At 47.9% G+C, this 27,898-nt stretch overlaps 1 protein-coding gene across 7 annotated transcripts in view; it reads left to right on the top strand.

The window, feature by feature from the left end:
* FAM193B (family with sequence similarity 193 member B) overlaps positions 1–25,679 on the top strand; it is a gene marked incomplete at both ends in the record, with an annotated part of 34,972 nt that extends 9,293 nt beyond the window's left edge. Inside the window, 8 exons of one of the 7 annotated variants that reach the window (XM_080716074.1) lie at positions 7,875–8,117; positions 8,907–9,144; positions 11,747–12,134; positions 16,067–16,265; positions 17,174–17,413; positions 23,543–24,563; positions 24,713–24,788; positions 25,583–25,679. In XM_080716074.1, the coding sequence (XP_080572200.1) occupies positions 7,875–8,117; positions 8,907–9,144; positions 11,747–12,134; positions 16,067–16,265; positions 17,174–17,413; positions 23,543–24,563; positions 24,713–24,788; positions 25,583–25,679 (2,502 nt within the window). Of the gene's footprint in view, positions 1–7,874; positions 8,118–8,906; positions 9,145–11,746; positions 12,135–16,063; positions 16,266–17,173; positions 17,414–23,542; positions 24,564–24,712; positions 24,789–25,582 lie in introns of all 7 variants that reach the window. The other 6 variants (XM_080716073.1, XM_080716075.1, XM_080716077.1 and 3 more) reach the window with 6 other exon arrangements.
* Between the last annotated feature and the right edge of the window lie 2,219 nt (positions 25,680–27,898).

Below are 27,898 nucleotides of genomic sequence, written 5' to 3'. Positions count from 1 at the left end.
GCTTGCTATGTACTAAGCCAAGCCAAGCCTAGATTTCTTAACTGACCAAGATTTACTCCCTGACCCCAAAAGCTCACATTTTCAGAGCTTGGGGACAGAGAATAAATACATCTGTGACATAATATGGTAGGTGCTATGCTAAAAGAATTTGTTCTCCTTAGCCTGATCCTGCAAAAGCTTCATTGACCTTTGATTAGGCTCTTAAGGCATATATAAGAAGTTTCTAAGGAGTAATGTTTCCCAGCACTTAGCACAATGCTTAGCATTAAGTAGGAGCTCTGAGGAAAATGTGTTGAATGAGGAAATGGATGGAAGAGTGAGTGATAATTGCTAGAGTTCTTCTAGTTTGGGGATTAATCATTTTCTCTGTTTCTCAAAGGGAATTTTAGCTGCTATTGTTGTCTTCTGCCTACCTTGGTGACAGGGAGACTCTTGGGATATAGTGCTTTGAGAGCAGAATGCTCTCATGGGCTGTTTGAGAATAGAATTTGGAACCTGTTGCAGGGCAGCTGGTTAGATACAGCATGTGCCTTAGGGAAATCCTGTGCAAACCTACACAAACTCTTGAGAATGAAAAGAAACCATGAGACCTGGTTGAATGCTGGAAACTCAAACCAGCTTCAGAGCAGCCCTTGGCAGCTGTCTGGTCTAGTGACCCAGATTATTTCCCAGTACTTCCCAAATTGTAGACAGAAAGGCCAAGGTGGAAAATTAAGTCATGCTCCAAAGAGCTGTTTAGATAGGCTGCAAATTTTTCTTTTAAACAATCACTATTGCCTAATGTGAGCCCATTGTGTGACAGGCACACCTAGAGGCTCATCAGCAGGGCTCATTTATATTCCTAAAAATTACTGAGAACCCTAAAAAGCTTTTGTTTATGTTTGATATATATTCATATTTACCAAGTTAAATATTAAAACTGAGAAAGTATAAAATATTTATTTGCTAATTCATTTAAGATTTATGTTGGCTGGAGTTGTAACTCAGTATAATGTGTACCTAGCATGCTCAAAGCCTTGAGTTTGATCCCCAGCATTGACAAATAAAAAGATTAACAATATTTACGCTGTCATAGATTAACATGAATAAATTTTTTTGTTTGTTTTTTTTTTGTGGTACTGGGGATGGAACCCAGGAGCCTTCTACCTCTGGGCTACACCCCCAGACCTATTTTTTTATTTAGAAACAGGGGCCCACTAAGTTACTGAGACTGGCTTTGAACCTGCAATCCTCCTGTCTCAGCCTCCCAAGTACTGGGATTACAGGCATGCACCACCACCACCACTTGTAATGTGTGTGTGTGTGTGTGTGTGTGTGTGTGTGTGTGTGTTTTGCTGGGGATTAAACCCAGGGGTGTTCTACCTCTGAGTTATACCCCCAGCCCTATTGTTTTATTTGGAAATAGGGTCTCACTAAGTTGCTGAGAGCCTCACTAAGTTGCTGAGAGCCTCACCAAGTAGCTGGGCTGGCTTTCTTTGAATCGATGATCTTCCTTTATCAGCCTCCCAAGTACTGGGAATACAGGTAGGTGCCACCACACCTGGCCTCAAATATTTTTAAAATACTTTTTTTTAATTTATTTATTTTCAGTACTGGGGATGGAACCCAGAGACATTCTACCTCCAAGCTACACCCCTTGCCCGATTTTTTATTCTTTATTTTGAAATAGGGTCTCGCTGAGTTGCAAAGGGCCTCACTAAGTAGCTGAGGGTGTCCACAAACTGAGATCCTCCTGTCTCAGCCTCCCAAATGCTGGGATTACAAGGGTATGCTACCACGCCCAGCTTTTAAAAACTATTTTCCAAAACAAAAAATTTGGAAGAATGCTTTTATATTCATTTTTGCAAACTTCTGTAATAGAATAAAGCTGAATCTTCATATATGCTTCTGTATTAACTGTTGCAAAATGTTATTTTGGTTGAAATATGTGAAAAAAAATCCAGCCTCACACAAATACATAGTTGGGAAAAGGCAATATTATAGTAGCCTTTCCAGATAAGTGTACATATTCTTTGCAATATGAAATCTGACACCATATCCATGAAGTATCTGTATGTCAAAATCCATTGTCCATCTAACACTTCGATCTTTAATGAATGGATAATTCTTTATAATTATGCTTTGATCATTTGGAAAATAGATTCACTGAGTTTTGCTGATCTTCCAAATGTTTTCCTATCTCTCTCTCTCTCTCTCTCTCTCTTTTTTTTTTTTTTTTTTTTTGCGGTACTGAGGATTGGGACCCAGGGGCATTCTACCTCTGAGTTATACCCCCAAGCCTGATTTTTTATTTTAAAACAGGGTCTCACTGAGTTGCAGAGGGCCTCACTAAGTAGCTGAGACTGTCCAGGAACCATGATGCTCCTGTCTCAGCCTCCCGAATGCTGGGATTACAAGTGTGCACCACCACACCTGGCTTTCCTGTCTCATTTTTTAATACCAAAAGATAACATTTGTTAATGTCACCACTGATTTTCTCAGAAAAGTCTGAGAAGCTGTCAATCTCGTGGTAATGTACATTTTCCTAAGTTCTCATTTTTTGCCTGAAAACTTGAATTTTATTATTGACCACAAATACTGTTGGTTTTTTTTTTAAGCAACAAGCTTATTTTATTCATTTGTTCAATTTTTTAGAAAATGTCTGCCAATACTTAAATCTGAATCATTCATTCCTTCAAGTAAAAATAGTTATGGAGTTCCATGAAAAAAGTGGATTTCCCTATGTTGTCCTCTTTTTTTATGGTACTGGGGGTGGAACCCATGGGCTTTTCTACCTCCGGGCTGTACTCCCAGACCTATTTTATATTTTATTTGGAAACAGGGTCTCACTAAGTTGCTGAGGCTGGCTTTGAACCTGTGCGATCCTCCTGTCTCAGCCTCCTGAGTGCTAGGATTACAAGTGTGCGCCACCATGCCCTGTTTTGTTGTCCACTCTCTTTTTTTTTCTTTCTTTTTTTCTTTTTTCCCCATGAAGAACTAGATTTTCTTAACTTAATGCTTCTCAGCCCAAGGCAGAAAAGTCTTGGGCCTGGTCGGGTAAGGGATTAGAGACTGCAGATGCCAGTCCCCTTGGAGTGGCTGTTCAGGATATGTTCATGGGAGAGCAGGGGCGATTAGTTGTTGTCCAGGGCTGCTGGATTTGGGAATCAGTTCTGGGCTGGGAATGGAGCTTAGTGGTAAAGCACTTTTCTAGCATGCAAGAGGCCCTGGTTCCATCCCCAGCAACACACACACACACACACACACACACACACACACACACGAGTGAGTGAGTTCCATCGGCCATTGTGATGAAGAAAAATGGTGGGTATTTCTTTGGTTGAATGAACGTTTATTGACCAGTTTGTGTGAGAATACTGTGTCAGTTGATGAAACTACCAGCCTGAGAACACCAAATTGAAAGCCTTAGTTGACTGTTTCTTCAAGACAGTAGGGGTCATGAGTGCCAGAATTTGGAAGGTGGCAGGAGCTTGAAAGTCAACTAGGAACCCTGAACCAAGAGCTTTTCTCTGCCAAAGCAAAAAAGAAAGAACAGCTACTTGAGATTCTGAAGCAGGAGGCTCAAAAATTTGAGGCCAGCCTGGGCAGTTTAACAAGATGCTGTCTTATAAAATGAAGAGGCACAGTGGCACATGCTCATAATTTCAGTGATTTGGGAAACTAAGGTAAGAGGATCACAAGTTCTAGGCTTAGCAAGACACTGTCTTGAAACATCAAAAAGGGTTAGGGATGTAGCAGAATCATAGTGCACCCCTGGACTTAAGCTCCAGAAGCACAAGTGATAGTAATAATAGTTAAAATGAGCCAGACGTGGTGGCGCACACTTGTAATCCCCGCGCTTGGGAGGCGGAGACAGGAGGATCGCGCAGGTTCGAAGCCAGCCGTGCTGGCTTAAGAGACCTTGTTTCCAAATAAAAAGTATATTTTAAAAAATAGGTCTGGGAGTGTAGCCCGGAGGTTAGAAGGGCTTCCAGGAACGCCAGTACCACCAAAAAAAATAAATAAATGAAAGTCTGGGGCTGTAGCTCAGTGATAGAGCACTCATGCCTGAGGCTCTGTTCAATCCCCAGAACAAAAAATTTTTTTTCTTTTGAAAGAACAGTGGTATTTCTAATAGAATATAACATCTCCAGGGCTTGAGAGTCTCACTACCCTCTGGCAATTGAAGCAGAGAAAAATGTCAAAAAAAAATGACCAGCTCTGCAGGGGATTGTACACAAAGAGTACATTATCCTTGCCCGTATTCCTCTCAACTGTCTGTGCCTGAAAGCAGGACTTAAGCCTTCCAGATTCAGAGACAGTCGTGGAAAAGCTATTCTCTAGTGTAGATGAACTAAAAACAAAACAGCCAAAAGGCCTAGATAATGGAGCGAGTGTCTTCTGCCTGGATCCCTTTAGCTAAGTGCTTTGTATCTAATGTCATTTAACCCTCTGGGCAACTTTGTGCAGCGCAGGTGATGTCCCTGATTCATTTAGAGCTTAATTAGCTTTCTAGGCCCTACGTTTCTTCTGATACCTGAGAAGGCAGCCTGTCCTATAAAGTGACTTCCACTGGTGGCTCTTTTAATTATTTTGTGTACCAGTGTGGCTTTAGAGAGAGTCATATCATTTCCATTAACTGGGGGCATCTCAGTGTAATTTCTGAAGAATGCAGTCTTTATACGCTCGAAATTAGAATCATTCGAGTATAGGTCCAGGGTGAGGCGATGTGGACCTTTCTCTATAGGAAGCAATAATTTCAAGCACCATCTCACCAAGCTGCCTACCAGCCATATTGCCATTGGGATACCTCGCAGGCTGATTGATCTATTTATTATGTGTCCAGCTCTGAGCCAGGTCCCGTGCTTTACTGAGAAAGATCCAGATAGGAATGAGACCTGGTGCCTGCACCTAGCAGAAGGGACAGAAGATACAGCTAAATAGATTGAAGGCACAAAGCTGAATCACAGTGTGCTAGGAGGAGAAGTGAATTTCTAACAGGATTCTAGGCATGTCTAGAGGAGGTTGGATTTAAGATGAACCTTTAAAACCTGCTCAGCTACTTGTTGGGAAATAGAAAGGAAGGAGTTTTTTGGCAGAGCATCTATTTTAGCAAAGGTAGGAAAGGACAAGTATTTGGAGAACTTAAGGACTGGTTTCATGAGATTGAAGAAAGAGATAAATATGTCTAAGTCACATTACATTCATTGCATGTGAGAGATTCTTGCATTCTTACAGACATGGTGATTGTTGTTTCCTGTGTCTCCCGTTCTGTTAATAAATAGTACTCTATGATCAACAAAGTCTTCTGTGCCTATCACTGAACTAGGTGATTTATCACAGTTGACCCTTCACATTAATCCCATTTCACAGATGAGCAAACAGGGTAATTAGAACTTAAAGTAATGGACCAGGACTAATGCCAAAGCTAGTGTTGTTTCCAGTATACTCAGTGTCTCTCACAGGTCCTTTAGCACTGAGTATAACCACATTGGTCACTTATAAGAATAATAGGTTTCCAGCCAGAGGTAGAATGCCCCTAGGTTCAATCCCCAGTACACACACACACACACACACACACACACACACACACACACACACTTATGTTTGCTTTTCAAAGAAAACAGAAATGCTTTTATATATTTCCTTATACATTTGATTTCTTATTCATGGCTACACAACTCTATATGTTGTATTTTACAGGCCATTTAAAGAGTTTCAGATGCATGAGGACTTGAGTTCAATCCTCAGTAACCCCTTCCACACCCTCTCAAAATTTTTTTCCCAAGAAAAATAGTTTTACTTACACAAGTATGATTGTCATCTTATATAATGACTTTACAAGCTAACACCCAAATGAAATGAAACTTGTAAAATTCCTGTCCTGGTGTTTGCCTTAATAGTCACCATCATTACAAGAAAAGAGACTTCACCTAGAGTTACTGTAGCATCTTGCAGCTATGAAAACTTTCCTGAGTAAGGTTTTTAAGAAGGCCTTCTTTGCCTTAATTTCTCTAAACGCCATCAACCTTCCAGTCTTTCATAATGTATTTCACCGTCAATGGGTTCCTTTTGCAATTAACATTAAGTAATTGCCTTGCTCACTGATGTATTCCTTAGCAGAGTCTATTTGGGCAGTATTGTTTATGAATTCCACATGTAAGATTTATCTGGTACTCTTTTAAATTCCATATCTAGCCGGGCGTGGTGGCGCATGCTTGTAATCCCAGCATTTGGGAGGCTGAGGCTGGAGGATCGCGGTTCGTGGACAGCCTCAGCTACTTAGTGAGGCCCTCCACAACTTAGTGAGACCATGTTTCAAAATAAAGAATTAAAAAAAATAGGGCAGGGGGTGTAGCTCGGAGGTCGAATGCCCCTTGGTTCCATCCCCAGAACCACACACACACAAAAAAAAATTCCATATACTTCCCTAAATGTTTCATTATGCTCCCAGTACTACTGTTTATTTCTTTTCTTTTTCAAGAAACCAGGGACCCAGGTCAGTATAATTCTAACATTGCAGACTTAAAGATGCCCTGATGGCAACTCATTGTGAGAAGGCATTTCACTAGAGATAGATGATGGCTTTTGTTTCATTGGTAGGATGAGCTTGACATGCTCTGCAAATACACTACATGGGGAAGGTATATCAGTAACTTATCATGTAACCACCTAGTGGCTTAAAATAGCACCATTTACTGCTTCTCCTGACTCTACTGCCTGATAGGGTGTTTCTGCTGACCTGCGCAGGCCTTGGTCGATTAGCCAGGAAGACTGTTTTCTCCACACATCTCTCATATCTCTAGCCAGCCTGGTCATGCCTTCATGGCACAGCAGAGGTGCCAGAGCAAGCAAGTGCAGCTGCACCAGGAAACAAGGAGCAGTGCACACACACTGTTCAAGCTTATGCTGGCCATAGCTCTGCTAACATACCGCTAGCCAGAGAAAGTGACATGGCCACACCCAGTGTCAGAGTGAGAGCATACAACAGAGTTGCAGGATACAGGAAAGCCATTCATCATGACCATTAACTGCAGTTAATCTCCCAGTTAGGATAGCTCGATGCAAAAAACCCCAAAACTTTCAAACTACATTATTGGGTCAGGTTAGTCTTAGAAGGGGGGAAAAAAAGCCAAGTAATGACTGTGTTGGGCTTGCTCTGGGCATGTAAAGGGCTAGGCACTTTACTTGCTTTGGCAGCAGTCCTTACAACAACTCTGCAAGGTAGGTAGGAATTGGAGCTGAGAGAAGTTAAATAACTTGCTCAAGGTCATCCTACTAGTATGTGGTCAGGCAGGAATTACAGTGTTTGTCTATCTGACGTCACAGTCCAGATTCTATTCACCATCCTCACTGCCTCTCGAGTGCCAGGACTCTGCTTTACCTCCCTGTCAGTGCAATTTTCAATAAGTTGATGCTTTTTACTAGTTCTAAAGGAATTGTACAGCTCTCCAAGAAACCCATATATTCTCCCAAATGCTCAGTAACTAAAAGCATGTTTTTCTTCTAGATGGGGATTGGTCTATAGGCTGCAAAGACAGCTCAAGAATTGTGGGTCCTCCTAGACACTGAAGGGCCATCTTTAACCTTTGAGATTGAGGAACACTAGAGTTCAGGACATTTGAGCATGAGCTTTGGAGTTAGACTTACTGGGGTTCAGCCACTCACTAGCTATGTAACCTTGGGCAACTCATTTAACTCCTTGAAATATGTTTCTTTTGAAAAAATGGGAATAAGAATACCTCATTTGCAGAGCTATTACAAGGACTAAATCAAAATTATGTTTATAAAGTGCCTAACCCAGTGCCTGGCACGTAATAAATGGCATTACTAATACTATTAGCATCGTTTCTAAGGAGAGTCCCCTCCTGGGAAACCCTGTGTCTGTTGGACAGGTCCCCCTTACCTCCAGCCAGTCTGTGCAGACTTGCTGCCTACTATGTCACCGCGAACGCAAAGGCTGGGAAGAAGGCCCTTCGCAAAACGGACTGGTGTTGCAGGGTGAGAAACTGCCCCCTGACTTCATGCCAAAGCTCGTCAAGAATCTCCTAGGCGAGATGCCTCTATGGGTCTGCCAGAGTTGCCGAAAAAGCATGGAGGAAGATGAAAGGCAGACAGGTCGAGAACATGCAGTGGCGGTAGGTAACCACTGACAGGGGTTCCTAAATGCAGGGTGGCTGCCTCCCCAGGGAAATCAGGTGGCTCTCTTTGTGCTATCTCATACCAAAGCACTGAGGGACTACCGTGTTCTACCAACACAACATTCTTGACTCAGATTCGGATTTGGGGGAAGAAACGGGCTTCAGATAGCCTGCCAGCCCAGCAGCATAGTCCATGCACACGATGAGGACCTGCTTATATGTACTAGTAGATCACAGTCCTGTCCCCTCATGTGATCCTAATGCCGTCAGCTCTGTGACAGTATGCAAGGTACCAGTAAGACACAGGGCAAAGGTCAGTTTAAGGTTCTAAAATGTGTCTCCATCAAATGACTTCCAAGAAAGCTGGAAGCTGTAGAAGTCTGCCATCCCATGAGTCATGGTAGCCAGACTTTTTTCCTCATTTCACCTTCCCCTCCCGACCCTTTCTTTTATCTAGGACCAATTGATTGTCAGCATTCCTGGCTTAAAGACATTTCCTCTTGTTAGCAACTCTCCTCACCCCTCAAGGCCTATGTTCACAAGCATTCTTTACCTCTGGCAGAGGCTCTCCCCAGTATTCACACACTCACAACCAGGAGCACCACAGCCCCCCCACCCACCCCCAGCAAAGGCCTGGCCCTTGTTTGCGCTGGTAGCTGGAGTTGTACTGTTTATGTTTGGGCAGTGGCACAGGGGCTAGAGAAGAGGGCACCTTCAGTATATGCTGAGGCAGCAGAGTGTCATCTCTGCTGTTTGACCATGAACCTTTTTCTTCCCCTTTTCCAGATCTCCTTGTCACACACATCCTGCAAATCACAGTCTTGTGGGGGTGATTCTCATTCTTCCTCGTCCTCTTCTTCATCATCCTCATCCTCCTCCTCCTCCTCCTCCTGCCATGGGAACTCAGGGGACTGGGATCCCAGCTCGTTCCTGTCAGCACATAAGCTCTCAGGCCTCTGGAACTCCCCGCACTCCAGTGGGGCCATGCCAGGCAGCTCACTTGGGAGCCCTCCTGCCATCCCTGGTGAGTCTCCAAGCTCGAGAAAGAGCCGAGCCCCTCAATGTAGACAACTGTGTTTTCCTCTCCATTGTGTTCCAACAAATCAGAAAATTACCTGTTAAATAAAAGTGAAACCGGGCGTAGTGGCACACACTTGTAATCCCAGCATTTGGGAGGCTGAGACAGGAGGATTGCTGAGGATAGCCAGCCTCAACTACTACTAAGTGAGGCCCTTTGTGACTCAGTGAGACCCTGTTTCAAAATAAAGAATAGGGCTGGAGCGTCGCTTGGAGGTAGAATGTCCCTGGCTTCCATCTCCAGTACCGCAAAATAAATAAGTAAATAAAAGTGGCTGGCATGGTGGCGCATGCCTGTAATCCCAGTACTTGGAGGGCTGAGACAGAAAGGTTGCAGGTTTGCAGCCAGCCTCAGTAACTTAGCAAGACCCTGTTTCCAAAATGAAAAATAAAATAGGACTGGGGGTGTAGTGCAGAGGTAGAATGCCCCTAGGTTTAATCCTCAGCACCACCAAAATAAATAAGTAAAAGTGGAGGTATTCTTATGGCAGCAGGGGCAACCTAGGCCTTGACAATTAGTGTGGAACACCTGAAGTTGGAAAATAATGCTGATAGAGAAAATTTTGCCCACAAAGTTGTCAGTGACTCTGTTAGCTGTTCACACGGGATCCAGGACGGGACCTGGTGAGCACTGTTTGAAGAGTAAGTGAAGTGCAAGGGGCTTTAGGGAAAGAGAACTTAGATCATCTAGCACTTGCCCTGCAGAACCATGGACCAACTGAGCTTCCTCAGCCGCCTCAGCCTTGTTTCCTTTATCTGAGGGGATGGGTATAAAAGCATTGCTCTAGCCATATGTAGTGGCACACACCTAGTGGGAGGCCGAGACAAGAGGATCACAGGTTTGAGGCCAGCCTCGACAAGTAATGGGATTCCCTCAACCTAGCAAGACCCTATTTCAAAAAAATAAAATAGGTAGGACTGGGGTGCAGCTTGGAAGTAGAATGTCCCTGGCTTCAATCACCAGTACCACAAAAATAAATGAAAGTGGGGGGGCACACACTTGTAATCCCAGCATTTGGGAGGCTGAGACAGGAGTATCACAGTTTGTGGACAGCCTCAGCCACTTAGTGAGGCCCTTTGCAACTCAATAAGACATTCAAAATAAAGAATAAAAAATAGGGCTGGGGGTATAGCTTGGAGGTAGAATGCCCCTGGGTTTCTTCCCCAGTACTGCAATCACTCAGTCAATCAGTCAATAATAAATGCACTGCGCTTATGTCCACAAGAGATCGGCAGTGCAGGCTGCCATGCTTAGCACCTTGGAGTCGCCTTTTGACTCTAGAATAATGCTCAGAAACCCAGAGGGAAAAAACTGGGAGCTAGATATGGTAGTGCATGCCCATAATTCCAGTACTTGGGAGGCTGAGACGGTAGGGATCATGGATTTGAGGCCTGCCTTGGCCACTTAGCAAGGCCTGTTTTGTTTTGTTTTGCTTTGCTTTGCTTTGTTTGTTTCTGTAGCCAAGCTACACTCCCAGCCCAATTTTTTATTCTTTATTTTGAAACAGGGTCTCATTGAGTTGCAAAGGGGCTCACTAAGTAGCTGAGGCTGGTCATAAATGGGATCCTCCTGTCTCAGCCTCCCAAATGCTGGGATTACAAGCATGTACCACCATGCCCAACTAAGACCCAGTTTTTTTGTTTTTTTGTTTTATTTTTTGGCGGTACTGGGGTTTCTGGAAGCCCTTCTATCTCCGGGCTACACTCCCAGACCTATTTTATATTTTTTATTTGGAAACAGGGTCTCTCAAGCCAGCGCGGCTGGCTCCAAAGCAGCGCGATCCTCCTGTCTCCGCCTCCCAAGCGCGGGGATTACAAGCGTGCGCCACCACGCCCGGCAGTAAGATCCTGTTTAAAAATAAAAATAAAATTGGGCTAAGGATGTAGCTTGGGTAGAATGTTTTTGGGTTCCATTCCTAGAACTACCAAAAAAAAAAAAACATGTATTATTGCTTCAGTGCGCTTGTGCGTGTGTGTGTGTGTGTGTGTGTGTGTGTGTGTGTGTGTAATTAACTATCATACTTCTAAATGGAGAGACAGAGTTCTTCAAAATGGAGCCTCCCTACCCCTGGAATCATGTGGCCTGAGCAGAACATCATTCCAGTTGCCATGGTCCATGAACCAGAGTCATCAGAGCCTTTTCTTACTTTCACTCTGAAATCTGAGGCCTCCGGTATCAGGCACCTCCTGACTTGGGTCCACGTGGCCCAGAGCAAAGCCTCAACCTGCTGTAGTTCCTATCCCAGACCCTAGGAATGCCTGGGAATAAGTAGGTCCTAGATACACCAGAGAAACAGACATATCTCCATTTCATGCCATAGTACAAGCATGTGGCCATCTTGAGGGCCAACATTCCTGGTGTCTTCTCCCCTGGTTGGAGCTCCTTCAGTCTGTCCAGCTAAGCTGCTGCCTACACAGAATCCTCTTCAGTCCCCAGGGCCCCAGTATGAGAGCCTATGTTCTCTGGTCACAGTAAGCGGGATGCTATGGCAGTGAACCCATGGGCTTTCCTTCCTAGGTCTGACCCTCTCTCCCTGCTCCCCCTACAGGTGAAGCTTTCCCTGTCTCGGAGCACCACCAGCACTCAGACCTCACTGCTCCCCCTAACAGCCCCACTGGCCACCACCCCCAGCCAGCATCTCTGATCCCTTCTCACCCCAGCTCCTTTGGCTCGCCGCCCCACCCACACCTGCTGCCTGCCACCGCAGCAGCACCTTTCCCCACCCAGGCTTCAGAGTGCCCTGTGTCTGCTGCTGCTGCCCTCCACCCGCCAGGGCCATGTCAGAGCCCCCACCTGCCCTCTACCAGCATGCCGCTCCTGAAGATGCCGCCACCATTCTCGGGGTGCAGCCATCCCTGCAGTAGCCACTGCAGTGGGCACTGCAGCGGGCCTCTCCTCCAACCACCAGGCTCTCAGCCACTCTCTAGCACTCACAGGTAAGTTGCTGGCATGAAGGGCGTGGACATATTCCCAGTTCATTGGAACTTAAGAGTTTGGGAAGACTCTGCCAAGGATACCTTTGGGGAGAAAATTAAAGGCTAGATTGGATTGGAGGTGTAGCTCAGTGATAGAATGTGTGCTTAGCATAAACTCTGGGTTCAGTCCCCAGCATCCATTCATCCATTAATTAATCAGGAAGGAAGGAAGATTAATTTTTTTCATTGTTTTACCAATCATAAAGGAAATATTTGCTTTAACTTGGAGCAATTCAGAAGTGTATACATTTCTATTTTTAGGATGTTTTGTATATAATTCAGCTTATATAGGATATGTTTTGTGTGGCGTTTTTTTTTTTTTTCAGTACTGGGGATTGAACTTTAGGGGCATTGTACCTCTGAGCTATACCCCCAGCCTTATTTTTTTTTTATTCTTTATTTTGAAATGGTATCTCTTAAAAGTTGTGGCTTGCCTCATTAAGTAGCTGAGGCTGGCTTTAAATCTGTGATCCTTCTGTCAGCCTACAAGTACTGGGATTACAAGCGTGGAGCACCATGCACCATGCCCTGGCTTGTGGCTTTTTTTTTTTTTTTTTTTTTTTTTGCAGTACTGGGGATAGAATCCAGGGGCCTTCTATGTCTAAGTGACACCCCAGCCCTATTTTTATTCTTTATTTTGAAACAGGAGCAGGGTCTCACTGAGTTTCTCAGGCTGTCCTCAAACTGCAATCCTCCTATCTCAGCCTCCCAAATGCTGGGATTACAAGCATGTGTCACCACACGCGGCTCTATAGCAACTCTCTTAAACATCTTCATGTCATGGACATTTACCCAGTTGATTCCTTAAAAAAAAAAAAAAAAAAAAAAGGAAAAAGAAAATTTATCAGCCACGCATGGTTATGCGTTTCTGTAATTCCAGTACTTGGAAGGCTGAGACAGGAGAACTGTAGGTTTGAAGCCATTGTGTGGTAACTTAACAAGACCCTTTTTTGTTTTGTTTTGTTGCAGTACTGGGGATGGAACTCAGGGGCATTTTATCCCCAAGCTACACCCCCAGCCCAATTTTTTATTCTTTTTTTGAAACAGGGTCTCACTGAGTTGCAAAGGGCCTCACTAAGTAGTAGCTGAGGCTGTCCTCGAGCTGCGATCCTCCTGTCTCAGCCTCCCGAATGCTGGGATTACAAGCATGCGCCACCACACCTGGCTGGAATTTCAGTTTTTAACCAAAAGAAGGCTGTAATGACCATCCTCAATCTGTGCTCGAACGAGAAATTGTGTCCTTTCGAAGATTCCTAGAAGTAACTACATATTAGGAAAGGTATGGTTAGTAGTCTTGAAAGAAAGGATATTCTTTGGAGAAAATAGATGTTTTTTTTTTTTTTTTTTTTTTTTTGTCGAATCTATGTTTTGTTTTTTGTTTTTTTATTTTTTGGTGTTACTAAGGATTGAACCCAGGGGCATTCTACCTCCAAGGTACACCCCAGCCTTATTTTTTTCCTTTATTTTGAAACAGTCTCACTGAATCGCGGAGGGCCTCACTGAGTAGCTGAGTCTGGCTGCGAACCTATGATCCTTCTGTCTCAACCTCCCAAGTGCTGGGATTATAAGATTGTACCACCACGCCCGCCCAGCTTCGGAGCTGTGTTTGTTATGCATCTAGATTTTCTCATTCTGAAATTCTACCACTCTACTACTGCCATTCTTGGCAGTTTTCCCCTCATGGTGTTGCTGGCACCTGGACAGATTTGCATCTTCCAGTTTTTACTTAGCATTACCTCATCAGCATGTCTGTGTTCCTGTGTGGTGTTCACTGTTCTCCAGTTGCTGAACATTTAGGCCATTTTAACATCATAACATCTTCAAAGATGTCTTGGCCTAAAACTTTTTTTTTTTTTTTCCTTTTCTCCTTGGATTAGATTCCTCAAAATGAAAATATTCAAGCTGGGTGTGATGGTACATGCCTGTAATCCCAGCACTTGGGAGGCTGAGATAGGAGAATCACAGGTTCAGGACAAGCCTCAGCAACCTAGCAAGATCCTGTTTCAAGACAAAACATAAAAAAGACCTGGGGATGTAGCTTGGAGATAGAATGACCCAGGGTTCAATCCTCAGTACCAAAAATAAAAAAGGATGGAAATATTTTCAGTCAAAGGATGTTTGAGTTCTCACCATTGTTGTGCTGAGGAGGGTTCTTAACACACATTGAAAAGTTGCTTTTTAAAGTGTTCTCCAGCCAGGCGTGGTGGCACACTCTTGTAATCCCCGCGCTTGGGAGGCTGAGACAGGATCGCGCAGGTTCGAAGCCAGCCTCAGCTGGTTTAAGAGACCCTGTTTCCAAATAAAATATAAAATAGGTCTGGGAGTGTAGCCCGGAGGTTGAAGGACCCTGGGTTCCACCCCAGTACCACAAATAAATAAATAAATAAATAAATAAATAAATAAATAAATAAATAAATAGCGTTCTCCAAATGGACATAACCACTAGTAGTAAGAGTGCTGTTCTGTAATCTCAGGAGCACTGAGTATCTTAATTTTCCTAAAATCAGTTTTGCTAATATAATAGATGAAGAACAGTCAATTTGAAATAAACTTCTTTAAGTACCACTAATAACACTTCCTCCCACCCTCCTTTTTAAATCCTTGCCACACATTCACTGTTTCCTAGCAGCAGAGAGGGGCTGTGTTGGACTGTCCTGGATGCTGGCCTCTACACAGCTCCTGGACCTCCAGTCTTATTCCTGCCTCCACGGCCACTTGAACCTCAGCCCCCAGCTGAGCACACGCAGACATGGCAGTGAGGTCAGTGCAGGGACCAGGGACTAGTTTCTGCAGTAGCACTTAAGCTGCTGATGGCCCAGCCTCAGGCTCTGGATCTTCCCAGCTCCAGTTCTGGGGCCTTCTGGCCTGTGCCTCGTCCATAAGGCAAAGGTATTCTGTACAAGAGAACCCTAGTGTTTCCCAAACTTCAAAGGCAGAACAGAGCTTGATGGGAGACGGGGGCTTACATTCTGACTGCCTGCTGGGCAAAGCAGTCAACATTCTGAGCCTTGATCTCTGCCACCACAAAATGGGGAAGATAGCACCTATTTTCCAGGACTTGGAGGATGGTTAGAGATAACATGTTGAGCCGGGTGTGGGGTGTGGGGCATGGTGGCGCACTCTTGTAATCTCAACATTCGGGGAGGCTGAGATTGGAGGATCACAGTTCGAGGACAGCCTCAGCTACTTAGTGAGGCCCTCTAAAACTTAGTTTAGACCCAGTTTCAAAATAAAGAATAAAAAATAGGGCAGGGGGTGTAGCTCAGAGGTCGAATGCCCCTGGGTTCCATTCCCAGACCCGCAAAAACAAAAAGAAATAACATGTTGAATGTAGTCCTGGACCCAGGCAGTAACTTTTAGTCTGCAGCCCAGGAGGTACATTTGCTTTTCCTTAACTCAGTATCTTGTATTTAAAGCAGCTCTTCCCACTGCTGCTGAAACCAAATATGGGTCATGAGGACCTTCGGAAGGAAACAGTGGCCTCATTGATTGTCTTTGGGTGTAACAGGAGAGCCATAACCCTGCTAATCAGTTCAGATATTTACTTACTGAGCACTCGCTGTGTGCAGGGTTGCCATGCTACACACTGGGACCCCAAAAAGGAGGTGGCACAGTCCCTGCTCCTGGGGAGACAAAGAGGCAAACAGACATTATAGTAATGTGATAAACAGGAGGATAGAGACACATATCCACATGGTTGTCTAAGAAGAGTGCATGTGGTGGAGAGCAGTGAGGCAGCCTTCCCTGAGAGGAGGCCTTTGTGTTTTTGATGGCCCTGAGACAGTGAGGGTGGTGGCCCTGCTCTTATGAGAGGTTGGGATGCTCTCCCCAGCCCTTGCTGCCTGCCCCTGCCCTGTCTTCCCTCACCTCTGGGCCTTTCTTCCCTGCAGCAGGGATCCTGGGTGCAAAGGGCACAGGTTTGCGCACAGTGGCCTGGGCTGCCAGCTGCCCCAACCCTGCGAGGCAGATGAGGGGCTGGGGGAGGAAGAGGATAGCAGCTCTGAGCGAAGCTCCTGCACTTCGTCCTCTACCCACCAGAGAGATGGGAAGTTCTGTGACTGCTGCTACTGTGAGTTCTTCGGCCACAATGCGGTGAGTGAGCCTTCCTGGGCCAGAGAGGGCTGGGGGCCAGCCAGAGTGAGCAAAGGAACACCTGCTCATTTCAGAAACCCCTCACTCCTGGCAGTAATCACTGTGTGTGGACACTGAGTCCTTGCACCTGCGTCTGCTCGCTTGAGCCTCATGGCACATTTCTGAGGTTGGCATTTTTTAACATTTTGCTACCTTTGCTCTTCTTGTGGTTTCTCTTAAGATTGACTTTTTTTCTTTAGGCAAAAGGAAAGGAAATGGCAGAGAGAAAGCTATGATTCTGATGAGTATGTATACGTGTGTAATCCCAGAGAAGTGAACGCTTGTGCGTGATGAAGGCAAAATGGAAGCAAAAAGGCTCTCAGTTCCCCAAGTGTGACAGCCAGCCGAGGGACAGGCCGTGAGACAGATGGCGCCAGGAAGGAGGCTCAGATCAGTACATGCTGTCTCTGCACAGGGGAGAAAGCAGTTCAGAAGTCTCAAGGTGAAGAGGAAAGGGCCGCCGGTTAGGGCAGAGCAGCTGAGAATAAGAGGAATAAAAGTAATTCAACTGCTAGTCGCCTTTGAGCTAGGCATTGTTATCCTCATTTTAGAGATGAAACACTTGAGGCTCACCAATACTCAGTGACTCGCCCAAGGTCATACAGCTTCCAAGTGACAAAGCCCAGGCTCAAACCTGGTTCCCGGGCTCCCCAGTCCATGATCGCCCAGCTCTGCCCTGTTCCTTCCCACTCCCTCCACCCCCACTGCCTGGGCTCAGAGCCTGGATAAGGGTGAAGCCATTTGGCCTTGGTGGCTGATGGCTGAGGGAACAGCTGTCTTGCTCCTCACCACATACTTGGTGCCAGCGGGTGGGAGTGCTACAGGCCTGTAGGCCCAGGGTGTAATGTCAGCGCCTCCCCCTCCCCCAGCCACCCGCTGCCCCGACGAGTCGGAATTATACCGAGATCCGGGAGAAGCTCCGCTCAAGGCTGACCAGGCGGAAAGAGGAGCTGCCCATGAAGGGGGGCGCCCTGGGCGGGATCCCTGGGGAGCCCGCCGTGGACCACCGAGATGTGGATGAGCTGCTGGAATTCATCAACAGCACGGAGCCCAAAGTCCCCAACAGCGCCAGGGCCGCCAAGCGGGCCCGGCACAAGCTGAAAAAGAAGGTGGGTGTGGGGGAGTTCAGCTCTACTGCCTCCCCTCCCGAGGAATTCCTCACCCAAACCCCAAGACTTCTGGGCCATTATGGTGCTGGCTGCCAGAGGCCTTGGCACACATCACTGCTCTGGGGAAGGTCTGAAAGAGTTTGGGAGGCATTAGGGTCAGGGAGCCTGGGGGCAAGTGATTGGAAGAAGAATGTATCTTGACCTCAGGAGCTGCTTGCTGGATTCCTTCAAGCTGAGGACTTGCTTCATTTGGTCATGTATTCATTCAGCAAACACTTCTACAAATACTGGGAGCCCAAGTGTGATGCAGTTACATTTTTACCTGGGAGAATCTCAGTCATATGGGGAGACTAACACAAAAGTGGACAAGCACATTCGTGTGTGACAAGTGCTGGCATTAGGGAAGTCCCCCTTCCTGCCTGGAGTTGGCTTTACACGAGGCTGACTTGTGAGCAGTCATAGGGAGTGAGGACAGATTCATCAGGAGGGCCCTCCTGGCAGTAGGCACAGCACGTCCCACAGTGGCTTGATAAAGCCAGAGCTGCAAACAGCCGAGGAGCAGGACAGATGGTAGAGACGAGGGCCTCTGAAGCCCAGCTGAAGATGAGCTTTGACTTAGCCTCCAGGTGAGGCATATCACTGGAGGGTTGTCGTCAAAGAGAGCACTTTGTCAGATCCTGATTGTGGTGTGACAGTAGGGAAGGTAGACTGGAGAGTGATACCCTGGACAGGAAAACCTTGAACTTGATGCTCCAGTCAGGAAAAGATGGCCAAGGAAGAGGTGATTGTGAGCAGGGCTGGAGCAGAAGAGAGAATTGCAGAAGTGACAGACCTGGGTGATATGATGGCAGAAATGGATAGAGCTAGGGAAGCCTCCCAGGTGGTAGCCAGAAAGATGGTGGTACCTTTCACTGAGCCGGGATGGCATTTGCTGAAGACTGGATGCAGTTGGGGCACATTGACTTGGAGCTTCCCATGAGACATGCAAGTAGAGATGGAGATGCAGGGCTAGGAATTGCTTGCTGGTGCAGAGATATAATCGAAGCCTTGGGGAAGAACCAGTCCTCACGCCTAAGGATTGAACCTAAGGAGGTATTCCTGGGCGGCCCTGTTGCCTGGGAAGCCCCAGGGCTTGATGGCTTAGCCCTTGCAGCTTCATTACCTCTTTGCCCACCTGTCCCCAACTGTCTGTACAGTGCCGTACTCACGAGCCCAGCACCATGGACATTTGGTTTGGACAGCCGGCTCGATCCAGATCCCGGGTGATCAAACAGCCCAAGTGCTCTGGAAGGCAGAAGTGATTCTCCATCTTTTTCCAGCCCAAAGAATAACTAGGATCCTCCCACAGCCTGAAGTAGTAAGCCAAGAGGTTCCATTGCTGCCTTCAGAGAATGATCAGCACTTCCTTCCTGCCCAAAGTTGCCAGCCAGAGGTGTTCAGTGAGTTACAGCAGTGTTTCTGGCCTCTTAAGGCACCTGACCAATTAGGTCCTTGACCAGGTCTCAGGCCTGGTGTGCTTTTCATTAACCTCTGTGCCCAGGTGACCCTCTACTTCCCCTTGCCCACTTGCCTTTTCTTTTTGACAAGCTGCCCTCCATGTTCAGCTTAGAGGTTTCCTCCTTGGCAGACTTTCTCAAGAATTGTACTCTACTCCACCACACCTTGCACGTCTCTCTAGGCTGTCGTTTGGCATGCTCTTCTCTCTCATTCCAGCGTTCACTGCACAGCCATCTGTCTGCCAGGCCTAGCCGAGAGGCCAGGGCACAGACAAGCCAGAATCCCTGCCCTTCCAGACATACAGTTGTGGAGACATAGGCAGCCACAGTGTCAGGTCAGAGGCAGTTGTCACTGTCTGTTCAAATAGCAGCCTCCTCCCTAATAGCCCTCCAGCTGCCAGAGTTAGCTGCTGTCTGGCTGTCCCGCAAAACCCAGCTTCCGCATCAGCCACATAGTTATGGCTACTCACTCTTACCCACTTCTGGGGATGGATAAAGTCAAGTGTCTTCCTGCTCCTTTATCCACTTTCAAACCATGACTCTCTTACCTTCACATTCTAACCCCTAATTGTCTAAAGCTATATTCTTGGCTCTGTCATTTGTAACCTCTTCATCCACTGAATGTCACCTCGCCCTTTTTTCCCCAAGTGTTTACTCAGATTGAATAAGTATTGATAAAAGAGCAAGTGACCTGTCATCACTCTTTCACCAGTACTCTTCAACTCCTTGCCGCATCAGTCAACACTTGCTCAGAAAAATTGCAGCCTTGAGGTCTACCCGGGCTGCCTTTCCCCTTCTGTACCTCAAGAGCAGCACATGACCAGCTGTCTGGCACCTGGCCAGGTCGTCCCCCTGTCTGAGCCCCACATTGCCTGGTTGCCCTCCTCTACTCCCTAGTCTTCTAGCTCTGTGTCATACCCCTTTGTCACACCTCTGTTCTCCAACCTCTTGGCCCTCTATAGCCCACCCTTCTTATTTTTGGCAAATAGCCTCACTTCCCATTTCAATGAGGAAAAAAGCCGTAGGACAGGCATCCTCTCAGCTCTGACCATTCCTGCCTGCAGACTTGCTACTGTAACCCTTCCCCGCCCCATCCCACACGATCCTTCCTCACTGTCTCAGCCCAGCAACAAACCACCTGCTCTGGCCTTTCAGCCTCTCCTCTGTGCCAGGTGCCATCGCCTGTCATGCCACTGCTTTCCTCCTAAGCAGACTGTTCCTTTGAGCCTGTGGCCTTTATTTACTGTGTGCACTTCCCCCGTCCCCTCGTTTGTTCACTGTAGACTGCTCTCCATCCCTCACAGGGTCGTACTGACCTCTTTGCTGCCACATCCAAATTACATTCTCCCATCCTCATCTGTCCCCTAAGCAACCTTTGACATTTCATATGTCCTCTCTTTTTCAAACTTGATTCTTGGCTCCTCCGCCGTCAGCCAAGCAGGGTCAGGGAAGGAGCAGTGGAAACACCATCTCTCCTGATTTCTCACCTACATCTCTGTTTCCTGTCTCCTTTGTGAGCACCTGGTCCTCCCTCTTGAGCACGTCATCCTAGGACAGAAAGCCACCTGGGTAGTGTTTCCTCCCACACTTTACGTTGATGTCCTCTACTGCCACGGGGCTCTTCCTCAGAGATGTTCCCTGTGTACCTCAAAGTCAACACATCGTAAACTGATTTTGTTACTGTTCTCCAAAGAGACCTGCTTTTCCTGTCTGTTTAGTCAATGGTACCACCATCCAACCTGCTTCCGGACCCCAGATGCACCCTAGCTGCCATCCCAGGGGAGTACATTGTAATGACAGAGAGCAGCGGGCCTTGGAATTGGACCTCAGTTGGAAGCTCGGCTCTGCCACACTTGCTGTATGACCTTGGGCAAATCACTTTAACTCTAAGCCTCAATTTCTTCGTCCATAAAATGAGAATAACAGGAGAACCTAAATCATAGATTATTGTGAGGATGAAATGAAGTGATGAATGGAAAGGTTGGGCAGAGTGCTTGGTCTGTAGAGGCTGCTGGAGCAGCCGTAGTGGTTGGCAGTGTGTTCTGGATGCATCTCATTCTCTTTCCCCACCCAGCACCAGAAGTCCTATCCATGCTACTTTCCCCAACAACTCCAAACAGTCCACTTCTCTCCACCTACCGACTCTACTCTCAAGGCCTTCAATGGCTAAGTATTGTCCTGAGGCCCAAGCCCAGACCCTAACAGAGCCTGCAGGGCTCTTCAAGACTAGCCCCTAACTAGTTTGCCAGCTTCATCTCTCAGCCTTTCCTTTCTGACCTGCCTCCCTAGCCCCCCCAGAAATCTAGGCTCCAGTTGTGCCTTAAGTTATTAGGTTTGTGTTCCCTAATGGTATGCATTTTCATTTCCCAGACTTGATACTTGCTATTCCTTCTGTCCAAAGCCCTGTCTCACTTTCTCCAGGATAAAGCCACTCACCTTTCAGTGCCTCCTCTGAGAAGCGCACTCTGATGTCACACAGTCTGGGTTAGGTGTATCACCATCTCCCTGCAGCACTCGTCACTGTCATTTTAAGTTTAAATTAAACAGACCGTTTGCATGTCTGTCACCCCGGCAGACTAAACAAGGCAGAGACCTTGTCTTGCACTCCCAGAGCCTAGCCCACTGCCTCGCAGTTAATGGTCAATAAATGGAATTAAAAGCCTGGAAAGTTCCGAAGACCACTTCTGGTGTGTTTTCCAGGTCTGCCACTTATAGCCATGAACCTTGAGCCGGTTCTGTATTCTTCCGGAACTCAGGGTTCATCTGTAACTTAAGGGTCAGGATTCAACAAGGACAATAGTAACGATTCAGTGAAGCAACCTGAAGGAGGAGCCAGGCTCATGGCACGTAGTAAAAGATGTGCGTTTTTGTGCTTTCTCCTCTTATTACCAGAATGTATGTGGTAGTACATCACTCCCTTTGCACCAGCACTTTTCAGACTTCTTGGCTTAACATCTAAACATTTTTCTGTTAATGAAATAATACATAACAACAAAGCTGTGCTGGTGCAGAGGAGGGGTGAGGTGAAGGGGCCTCTGGGCCCCCACTATCCCCACACCCTTGGAGCTCCACACACAGCTGAGATGCTGCCAAGCCACGCCACTACCTGAGTCCCCACTCCAGAGCACAGCCTCGCACGTGGGAGAGCAACCCTTCGGCCATCCTCAGAGCAGCGCTGTCTAGTAGCAGAGGTACTTTTCCTAAGTTATTAACTGAGAGGATAAGTGATTTGTCCAAGGGTCTCCAGGGACAGCTGCCCTTAGTCATAGAGCCGGGTGCAGTGCCATGCTGTGCCTATAATTCCAGTACTTGACTTGAGAAGGTGAGACAGGAGGATTGAAGGTTTGAGGCCAGCTTCAGCAACTTGGCAAGACCCTGTTTGTTTCAAAATGAAAAATTAAAAGGGTTAGGGGTATAGCTCAGATAAAATTCCCTTGGGTTCAGTCATTAATACGAGAGAGAGAGTGTGTGTTGAGAGAGCAAGGGATGGAGGGAGAGAGGAGAAAGAGAGAAGAGAATAAATGCCTACCTGCTAGGGGTATAGGATCACCTCTTTGACTAAGGAGTGGCAGGTACTCTTTTGATCCCCAGATTCATTTCCCTGTTTCTCCAACCCTCCATTCCCAAATCAACTGAAAATCAGTGAGGTGGTGGGAGTCATCCAGCACCAGATGCCACCACTGTGTCCTTCCCAAAGGTTCCAGTATCTCTCCTATCTCCTTCTGACACCCTCAGTGGCCTGCAGATGCCTTGAGGTGGGTTGGAGAGGTGGGGTGACTCAGCCTACAGGCTGATTTCCATTCTACTGATCCAAGTCTATCAAAGCTGATTGGTATCTTTCTTTCCTTCTTTCTTTCTTTCTTTTTTGTGATACTGGAGAAGAAACCCAGGGGCTTTCTACCCTTGGGCTGTACTCCCAGACCTATTTTATATTTTTCTTGGAAAAAGGGTCTAAGTTTCTGAGAGCCTCACTAAGTAGCTAAGGATGGCTTCGAAACTACCCTCTCTCGGCCTCCCAAGTGCTGGGATTACAAGCATGCACCACTACGCCCAGCAAAGGATCCAATTTCACAGAGGCTGATGCTCAGGAACTGTTTTTACATCCTGATGCCAGGGCCCAGTGGGGCCTCAGTGAGGCCTTCCTTTGGGAAAATCACTCTTCAGTGATACCTAGACACAGATCAGGAAGACACATGCATTCCCAGCTACCCAGAGCAATCTCGTCTACTATGGAAGTCTCATAGCCCCCTGTAAGACCACATATCATGTCTTTGCCCCTGCTACCTGCATAATTGGAGAGACTGCTTTCCTAGCAGCCACGTTCCTCATATAGATCCCCACTTTTGTCTTCATTCCTATTTTGATGAGTCCACTGGGACCCAACTTAAACCTTCAGGTCCTAACTTTCTTGGGCCTAACACTGGGCTATAAAAACCCTGTCCTGGGGGCATACCTGTACCTCGACCCTCAGGAGTGGACCCATCCAACTACCTTCATCCCTGCAGGGCCAGGATCTTGAGGCCCTGCCTCCAGTGAGTTACTGGCAAAGCTGGGCCCCAGGCTGATGCACCTGGTATCACATTGTGCCTGGCAGCTGACAGGCTTCTGCTAAAACTGCCTCTTGTGTTGGCAGGAAAAAGAGAAGGCCCAGTTGGCAGCAGAAGCTCTGAAGCAGGCAAACCGTGTTTCTGGAAGTCAGGAACCAAGGTCTGTCAGGGAGAGGCTCTTGGAGTGGCCTGATCAGGAACTGGATCGAGTTAACAGCTTCCTTAGCAGCCGTCTGCAGGAGATCAAGAACACCGTCAAAGACTCCATCCGTGCCAGCTTCAGCGTATGCGAGCTCAGCATAGACAGCAATGGCTTTTCTAAAGAGGGGGCTCCTGAGCCTGAACCTCAGACTCTACCCCCCTCAAACCTCAATGGCTCCTCAGAGCAGCAGCCGGACATCAACCTTGATCTGTCCCCTTTGACTTTGGGCTCCCCCCAGAACCATGCATTACAAACTCCAAGGGAGCCAGCCCCACCCTGGGCAGAAATAAAAGGCCCTCACCCACCATGGACAGAGGTGAGGGGCCCCCCTCCTGGTATCATCCCTGAAAATGGACTGGTGAGGAGACTCAACACCGTGCCCAACCTGTCCCGGGTGATCTGGGTTAAGACACCTAAGCCAGGCAATGCAAGTTCTGAGAATCCAAGCTCAAAGGAGGTCCCCAGTTGCAAGCAAGAGCCGCCTGAGCCTCTGGCCACAGGTGGAAAGCCTAGGAAAGGCAAGAGACAGGGCAATCAGATCAAGAAGAATGAGGCAAGCCTGCCCTCCCAGCCCCCAGCCAGCCTAGAGGCTCCCAGTGCCAAGAGCCAGACGCCTGGCGCCAAGCAGCCAGGCAAGGGTCCAGAGCTCCCCAAAGCAGGCAGTTGTGCTGAACCTGGAGAGGGAAACCGAGGGAACTGGCCAGTACCAGGATGGGCTGACAGCCCCAAAACTGAGAAGGAGAAGGGCAGCTCCTGGCAGAACTGGCCAGCTGAGGGCAAGGCACGGCCTCTGGAGCAGGAATCTGTGCAGCCACCAGGCCCAGCAAGGCCACAGAGTGTGCCCCAGGGCAAGGGCCGCAGCCGTCGGAGCCGCAACAAGCAGGAGAAATCGGCCTCCTCGTTGGGTGAGTGCACAAAGAAGCAGGTGGTTGACTCCCACCCCAACCAGGCCAAGGGGTGGAGGGTGATCCTTGCATATGTGTAGCACTGCCCCAGAGCATGATCCCAGAGGCCTGGCCATGGGCACTGAGCCCTCCTGGCTCTGTCTTCCCAGATGATGTGTTCCTGCCCAAGGACATGGACGGAGTGGAGATGGATGAGACTGACCGCGAGGTGGAATACTTCAAAAGGTAGGTGTGGGCTGCCTTTCTCACTTTGCAAGAGGAGCTGCTGTCCACACCCAAGCCCCATTTGCCTTGAGCTTCAGAAAGGCCTGCTCCCTCAGCCCTAGCCCGTTGGGGAGCTCACTGCCCCTCCAGGCCCCACCACCCAGCCTGTGACCGCTGGAACCCAAGTAGCCACTTAGCAGAGCGAGGTATCAGGGAAGGTGCAAAGCACAGGAAGAAAGGCATGTTGACCCTAAGAACCAGGGTTTCCCAGCTTCATTCACTTTGTTTATTCACTTGTACTTCCTCTTCTCTTGCCTGGGCTGGGATCTGAGTACAGTCTAGACAGGGAGAGAGGCTCCCTTTGGAGCCAGAATGGGGGCTCCAAACCAAGGAAAAGGGTAGACCAGGAGGCCTTCCTGGGAGAGGTGATATTTGAGGAATCAGTTTAAGTTGGCCAGAAAAAGCAAAAAGGCATTTGTGACTAGGGCCAACATGTACAAAGATCTGAGGGTGTGAGAAGCACAGCATACTTAGCAGAGCAGAAACCAGCCCAGTGCAGCTAGAGAGTGAAATATGAGATCAGGAAGCATTGGCATCTCAGGGCAGTCGCACTGTCTCATCATTGCCCCAGGCCCCGTGGACAGTGGTTCCCAAGCCAGTGGAGTTCCCATGCCTGCCAGACATTGACCTGGGAGCAACAGCTTGTGTGACTGCTGGTTTTTTAATTGTGGGGTGCATGGTGTCTAGAAGAGGGACCAAGTGAGGAAGGAAGTGAACTCCTGATTGTACTTCTCCCACTGTCTCAAACCCAACAGGTTCTGTTTGGATTCTGCAAAGCAAACTCGTCAGAAAGTTGCTGTGAATTGGACCAACTTCAGCCTCAAGAAAACTGCTCCCAACACAGCTCAGTGAGGTAGAGACCCCCAAGTGTACCTACACCCCCTCTGCCAGTGCTCTGCCACCCTCTGTGCCCTGCAAGAGCATATAGGGGACAAGGGAGTTGGATTTGGGCTTGGCAGCCCTGCGCCTCGCAGCCATACATCCAGCTACAGTGTCTGAAGATCTAGGCCCATTTCTTAACTGCAGCTACGCACCCTGGACTCTGTTCTGTCACCTCTCCTCCCTGGCGAAGCCTCCCTGATCCCTGTTGCCCATGCTCCTGCAGGGCCCCTTCGTGAGCTCCCGTCTCTAGGCTGTCACTACCAGCTGCTTCCCAAGGTGTCCAGGCAGCAGACATCTGGCTTGAACCCTGCTTGCTTAGTCTAGTTCCCGAATGCATACTTCTAGGGTGGCGTCCAGCTTAAGCAGTGTGAGAAAAGGCTGTCCCCAAGGGAGCAGTGGAGGAAGATGAGCTAGAGCAAGGTCTTATAGGTTATTTAAACAAGGGGTACACGCTTGTAATCCCAGTACTTGGGAAGCTGGGACAGGAGGATTGCAGGTTTACAGCTGCCCTCAGCTACTTAGTGAGGCTCTCCACAACTTAGTGAGACCCTGTTTCAAAATAAAGAATCAAAATTAGGGCTGGGGATGTAGCTCAGAGGTAGACTGCCCCTGGGTTCTATCCCCTGGCCACAAAAAAAAAAAAAAAAAGGAAGAGTTGGTGGGGGCTTTCCCCCAAACCCTACAAATTCACTGAGGAAATCGCTAGTCAAGTTGCCAAGTTGCCTCCAGGAAGAAGAGACCTGGACTCTTAGACTGCTCTGTATCTTTTCCAGCCACCTGCTCAGGTCCTTTTGTCTGAAATACTAAAATAATGGGGGCTGTTCTTAGACTGGGTACAGAAGGCTGCTGGCCTTGGGCTGGGAAACAGTGTAGAAGAGAAGGGCAGCTAGCAGACAAGCCTTGGTGCTGGGCTTGGGGCCTTGACACAACGTAGTTCCCTGAAGCTGGGGCAGGTGGGCTGGGCTCAGGGACATACACCCTAACATCCCACTTGACGCCATTCTTTTCATTCTAGGGTCAGGGTAGCTCTCTAGGCTGAAGCAGTGGGTGTCCTGGACCCTCAGCTCCCCAGGGCAGCCTAGAGAGTCTGAAACCAGGGCAGCTTTCAGGGTTGGGCTCGCTGTGGCATCCCTGAGCTGTTCCTGAGTCAGGACTATCTTCCTCAGACTACCCTCAACCCTCCTCTGCTCTAAGGGGGTCGGACTCCCTGAGCCTTTGCCAGAACAAGACGTGAACAGCCTAGCAGCATCGTCCAGGCATGACTCCTGCCTCTCTTCCTCCACCTCCATAGGAACCAAGAGTAGCAGATACCCAGGCGCCTCATCTGTTGTCCCAACTGAGAGAAAAAGGATCACATTTCCTCCTATAAAGCCCAGTTCCACTGTCATTCAGGAAGCCAAATCTAGCTATCTTCTCCCACTTGGACTGACCTCTTTTCCAAGACAGGAGGCACTCCCTACACACACACCATACCCTCCACCCTTCTCCAGACAGGATTGGGAACCCCAGTATAAGATGCCAGTGGCAGAGCAGATGCCAGCAGCTCGGCTACTCATCTGTGGCCTTAAAGATGTCCTCTGCTGGGGTCCTTCCCTCATGTTGCCCGAACCCCAGAACTGAGACTTTGTTCCCCCAACAGGGTCTTTAACCTTCTTGCTCTGCTAGAGGTGATCTGGGGAAATCTATTCAGCTTTTTATTTGGGGGGGGGGTCTTGGAGATTTAACCCAAGGCATATACCCCCAGCCCAACTTATTTTTTATTTTGAAACAGGGTCTCACTCAGTTGCAAAAGGCCTAAGTTGCTAAGGCTGGCCACAAACCTGTGATCCTCCTGTCTCAGCTTCCCAAGTATAAGGATTATAGGTGTGTGCCACCATGCCTGGCCTGTTCGGCATTTTTAGCCCAGGGAATGATCATAGGAGCTGGCTATTTCTGCCTCCTTGGGGAGCCATGGGGACCAGAGAGGCTAGGGTCTGGGCCGCTGCTCGCTATGACCCTTCTCATTTGTTCTTTCTCAGCCCTGCCCAGGTCAAGCTGCTTCAGGGCATCCTGAGACTCCGATTGCCAGCTGAAAGTCTACAATTTCTCCCTCCGTGTGCCCTGCCCACCTGCCCTGACCTGACCCTCCCTGCTCCTGCCGTCCAGGACCAACCAAAAGCTGAATAGATGTGGTGCTGTGCTGGGGTTCT

This window comes from Muscardinus avellanarius, assembly GCF_963383645.1.
Source record: "Muscardinus avellanarius genome assembly, chromosome: 1".
Classification (NCBI taxonomy): domain Eukaryota; kingdom Metazoa; phylum Chordata; class Mammalia; order Rodentia; family Gliridae; genus Muscardinus; species Muscardinus avellanarius.
Note: the sequence above shows the minus strand (reverse complement) of the source record. Positions and strands in the feature narration are given on the sequence as shown.